The sequence below is a fragment of the Rhagoletis zephyria genome, unplaced genomic scaffold (assembly GCF_001687245.7).
Source record: "Rhagoletis zephyria isolate East Lansing unplaced genomic scaffold, Rhagoletis_zephyria_1.1 Rzeph_scaffold_25352, whole genome shotgun sequence".
Taxonomy (NCBI): Eukaryota; Metazoa; Arthropoda; class Insecta; order Diptera; family Tephritidae; genus Rhagoletis; species Rhagoletis zephyria.
Genome location: NW_016182410.1, coordinates 1 through 5913, shown reverse-complemented (window position 1 = coordinate 5913; position 5913 = coordinate 1). Strand labels below are relative to the sequence as shown.

Here is a 5913-nt window from a genome sequence, read left to right as displayed (position 1 = left end):
AAAATATCCCACTCCTATTATTTTGTGGACAACTGTATGTATGTATGTATGTATGTAAATGAAGTGAGGGCAGACATGCCAGAGACAAGAGCATTACCAAGGATTCGCATTGCTATTCAGATGCATGCAGCCATATTTGCTCGTCGGTCGGTCGGAGGTTACACGTGGCTTCGTGTGTGTGTGTGTGTGTAGGAGGTTTTTTGTTGTGGCAGTGGCTGCTGCGTAGGCTGGCCATGCGCCACTCATATTTTGCATACTCGTATGCACATACATACATACATATCTCATATCTCTTGCGATGCTAATGAGCGCTGATGTGTGGCGCATGGCCAGGACAGAGCACACGCGTACGTAAGAGTTTTAATGAGCTGCAAATGTTTCGTCTATTTTTTTTACTATTTTTTGCGCTGGTCCCAACTTCCAGCGTTTTTTTTTTTTTTTTTGGAATAGCCAAAGTATGTATATGGGTGGTGATATGTTGAAAGTAGCAAGCGCGGCTGGTATTCATGGCATGAATTTTAATTTTTTATTAGTGCACGTGCACTTAGATACAGTTGTGTGTGTGGATGTTCGGAGACAAGCATTCGCGAATTCAAATTGCGGTTTTCTATTACAAACGTAGGTATGTTTTCTGTACATATGTAGATAAGTACATATGTATGTATGTATCCATGTTTGTCAGTTTGTCTATGAGAATTTTCAAATGAGTAAGCAATGGCTAGATGCGCCCATTCAAATGGCATTTGATGTTTTAAAATGCACGCCCACACATACCTATAACACATACATACATACATACATACATACATACATATGAGTGTATGTAACTATGCAGGTGTAATTGTGAATTGCAGCAATGCAGCCACAAATGCCACATTCACTGCCGTCAGCAGTTCGGTTCGTGCCCGCTCAATGACCACGACAGGCGTGGTTGGTTGGTTGGTTAGTTTGTTGGTTGCTAGATGCTGGATTTGATAATCTTGTACGTACGTACATATATACATACATACATACATACATACACGCATTCGTATGCACACATAATACCGAATTGTGCGTGGTTTTGCCCTTTAAACTCATTGCCTTTTTTTTTTTTGTTACTTGACTCGTCAACACATTCTTTCCTTACCCCACCCACCATCGATCGACCTCCGGTCAAACCCAATTTGCGCCCAGTTTCTCACTCAACACATTCACACACACACACACACACACACACACACACCTCACATGATACTCACTTTATATAGGGCTGATGCAGCGCCACCAAACTAGCATGGATGCCAACGCTAATGGCGGCCAAGTGGAAGTAATCGAATAGCACCGGCAGATGGTAGTGCAGCCCTCGACCTGGATGGAAATTCAGCTGTAAGGTGCGTGTAGAGGCCAACGATAGTGCGCTGGTGCCATTCTGTTCACCAAACCACAGTTCCAATTGCAATGAGAACTCAGCACGTTCAATGGATTCCTTCAAGTGACGGCTGTCGACTGGAAAAAAAGTGAAAAAAGTGAAGTGAAAAGAGAAAATCGAAAATTAAATACTTAAATTGTGAAGAGGATTTGAATACGAAATGAAGTTGCTGTTCATATGAAATAAAATTAAGTACTCTGATTTCTTGAGATAATTAGCAATACTAATTGAATGATTGAGGTAGCAAAGTTATTGCTAGAACGAAAGGGAGTGTAAATGAAAAGCGGTTAGAGGAAAGTGAGGTAGAAAATAAAGGGGGAAAATACTTTACTTTGAATTCGGAAAATTTAATTGAAATTGTTATCTTCTTATTTTTGACCAAAAATAATTTTTTAGAAGAAAGTATTTGTATTTTCCATGAGCAGAAATGTGATTTTTTTGCCAATGGTTTTAATTTGAACATGGCAATGAACTATTTTTCTTTTGAGTCTCGTCATTTTAAAACTGAACTGCATTTGAATTGAAAATCGTGATTTGTTCACGACATCTAATTTCCCCTTGACCAAGTAATTTAGACTAGATTAGGTTAGTTGAGGTTAGGTTAGGTCAAGCAGAGATCATGGAGATTTAAAGTGTTTCCAGAAAACTGGCGAGCTGACAACTTGGCTTATCCCGTCTTTAAAAGCATCAGTTTTCTTAGCAAACTGGAACAACGTTGTGTGAGTGAGGACCAAAACCTGCTAAGATGATGTGCTCCACGGTCTTCTCATTCACACCTGCGGAGCTCCGTGGCGGTTTAAATACCGTAGATCGTACTCCCATGTCCCATCCGAGTCAGCCATACTCCCGCCATCCTTTGATTCCCGGACTCACGGAGTCTATTCGTCCAGGAATTGTTGACATTATGCTATAAGTAGTAATCGCAAAGTCTGAATACAAACTTCCCTGTGGCAATCATTTTGGCAGCAATTTTGAACGCTAGATGTTTAGAGTACTGAAATCGGAGTAGTTCTAAGTTCCCCTGTCACACTAATCATAGATCAGCTGACGTATATAAGTACTCTTTTGAGTAAGGTTTTATTCTTAATTGCTGTCGACCAAACTAGTGTACTATGGAAAAGTATGACCATTGTCGTGAAGATACAATAGAAAAGGATTACTATAGACCCCAGTTGCACAGAATGGAACCGCGGCTTACTCAGCCCCTCTCCTACGTTACTTCGTCAGTTGAGTTTGCTATCGAGATGTATGTACTTATTCCGAGACTCGGTCCATCTCGATTTGGCATAGACCAGACCGGATTCTAATATCTCCTAGGAAAGAATATTAAGTCTGTAATTTTCGTGTTGACGATAGCACATTCTTTGGTTGCCCAAAGGACTATGTAGGATACTGCTGGGCTTTTGAGTGAGTTAAGTATGGACAAACATTTCCTACTTACGGACGCAGTTGTCATCCTCATGGGCTTAAGTTCGGTGGGTGTTCTCTCTATTTTTTTAGTAGATTCTTGGTCATCAGCACAAAAGTAGTGCCAACAGTACGCTTTCTTGTGACATTTATCATAAATACAATAACAATAAATAAAATAGTTTCACTAAGTAAGTGACATTAAACGACTTTACTGTGATATTCTCTTTGTCACGATGCAGAGAAATAAAGACAGCACCGTTTGTATCGCTAAGTATCTGCTTGTCTACTCATGATCAGAATTCAACATTCCGTGAAGATCTGCCCTCTCTCAGTCAGTGCAATCTCTTATTTTATCCTTCTTGCCTCTTCAAATTATATCATAAGCGGCCGCTGGGATCGGTTCAAGCCAACATAAAAAATAAAAAACGAAAAAACTTTTTCTAATAGCGGTCACCCCTCGGCAGGCAATGGCAAACCACTGAGTGACATGAAAAACAGCTTCTCATAAATATACAATCGCCATTCGGAGGCGGCGTAAAACTATAGGTCCCTCCCCTTTTTGTGACAACATCAAGGCGCACGTCACAAATGAGAGGAGAAGCTCGGCCAAACACAAGCATATATATTTTGTAAGCGCACCTGGCGCTGCCCTTGATGTTCTTCTACACTTTACCATCGCTTTCCCCCTAGCGTGGAGAGACATTACGGCCACCTGCAGGCTTTAAATAAATGGATTTTGGTATGATACAGTTTGGAGTGAAGCAGTAATCTAGACACAAGTGTCTTTTCAATGCCTAAGGAGAGTACGCCACCATTACCTTTTAAATATGAGGATATTATACAAGGTTGAGTAGTGTGAGGATGAATGCGGACTTAATTTTAACATTCAGCCCGGACTCACACACTATCGAACCTTCACTGATGGCTTCAAAACTAAGACTGGGTCAGGATATTGTGTCTGTATCGAAGATAATGAGGATGAGATTTGCTTTACTCTTGGGGAATAAGCAGAGGTATTTGCAATCCTCAAGGCCATGGACATCGTGGGGGAAACTAGATAGAGATAAAGGACAGTCATGTTGCACTCAAGGAATTGGCCAGTCCTCTAACTACTTCCAGACTAGTTCGGCAATGCAAGTCTCGACTAAATTATGTTGGGAAATATAACGAACTTGTCTTACTCTGGATGCCAGGTCAATCGGTGGTACCTGGTAATGAGGTATCTGACCATTTGGCCAGACAGGGCGCAGATCAAGCGTTCCTCGCTTCGCACACAGTTATAGCACTCCCCCCTTCGTCCGTCAAAGTCACCGTCAGAAACTGGGCCCATATTTTCTTTCAGAAATGCACGCGTTGTTTGGTAAATTTAGTTCCGAAAAAAAATTTATGACCTCGTTTGAACTAGTAGTAGTCGAACATTGATCTACGAGACATGGTGCTAAAACTATATACATATATTTAGTCACACCTGATATTCAATTAGATAATTTCGGTGATCGAACCTGGGGCCTGCTGGACAATCCCTTGCGGCTTCATCCATTCGGTTAAAGTGATAGTGACAGCAGCACTATTCTAAGCAATGGGCCATAACTTAAAAAGTCTAATTTTAAAATTCAGAATACTTTCTTTTTAAAATAAAGAGCTTCTTAATGGAAAGTATGAAATTTTTTCTAGTAAAACCAATGTTTCCTCATGTAAACACGATAAAAATCTCTGTAAGAATTTCTCATCCCACATTTTCGTCTAGCAACTATTGATGGAAAGATTCATTTACATTTTTTAAGTAATGTTTTTCTTTGGCGTAAAACTGTAGGTCCCTCCGCTTTGTGTGACAACATCAAGGCGCATACCACAAGTCGGAGGAGAAGCTCGGCCAAACACTAACATATGTGTAAGCGCCAATCAATTATTATTATTATTTTCTTTGTGCGAGTGAATCTAGCTCTTAAGATGGTAGAATTTAGTTGTATATATACATACACAAAGTAGGCTACTTTTGGTTTAAACAAATTATTTCATACGGCAGTTGAAAATTGCGTAGGTATGCGAAGTAGGAAAATGAAATAAGTAAACCGAACAAGAGACTTCGGCATCCATCTAATGCTGCATACTTACGAGCGCACTATTTGCTCACCTTGAAAATACCCAAATTTAGCAATGAGTGAGGAAGCAAGAAGCTTTTGAAAAGTTGTGAACCAACTTTAATGTCAAATAAGTAAAACTTATAAAAATTTCAAACTTTACAGATTACTAGTTTGTACTTACAGAAAGCTAAATATGTACATATGTGTTAGTGAATATCTTAGGTGTTTTAGGAAATATGTAATTTCAGCTGGCGGAAATTTTCACATTCATGTCCTTCAGACAATCTTAAGTTTTTGCTGACTAAGAAATAATCTCAAAATTCGAACGAAAGTGTTGCAATATTTTTGGCAAATACTTATTCAACATTTCACTCGATATGTCGTAGAGATTTTACTTTTCTAAAAATTGAAACAAACATTGCAGACGACTTAAGTTGTCATCTCACTTCATTTTTTTATTTCATTTCATTCACCTCAGGGATGTGTGTACTATTTGCTTTCCACAGATTTGTCTTGGCAACGTCAACAACAAAGCAACGACGACGTGGGCCCACTTAACTGCGCGCATTCATGGTGAGCCGCATAAAGGCCCTACATCACACGTGTATGTACATATGTATGTACATACTTAATAAAAAGAATCTGATACATACTTATGTATGTATGTGCATAAATTTGTTATTTAAGAACTTTTGTGTACATTTACGCTAAGTTATGTATGTATTTATGCTAAGACAGAATGTATGTATGTAGGAATGTATCGCGCTGGCATCAAATTTCTTGTCTTTCATACACTTTTGTTCACACATACATATGTATGTACGCTTGTTAACTGCGTTTAATATAGAATAGTATAAACGCAAAGATAAAATAGCAGAAACGCGCAGATAAAACGTAAAATATGCCACTTGCATGAAAAGTATCTGTCTGTCATTCGGTCTGCCGGTCTCCAATTGGAATACTTTGTAACGGGTGATTTTTTTGAGGTTAGGATTTTCATGCATTAGT

The 5913-nt window shown here is 39.2% G+C and overlaps 1 protein-coding gene across 1 annotated transcript; it reads right to left on the bottom strand.

The window, feature by feature from the left end:
• Window positions 1-1180: 1180 nt before the first annotated feature.
• On the bottom strand, window positions 1181-1488 carry LOC108382122 (protein FAM135A-like; the record flags this gene model as incomplete). Its single annotated transcript, XM_017638522.1, has 1 exon — window positions 1181-1488. A coding segment is annotated over one exon (251 nt), but the record flags the coding sequence as incomplete, so codon positions are not given.
• Between the last annotated feature and the right edge of the window lie 4425 nt (window positions 1489-5913).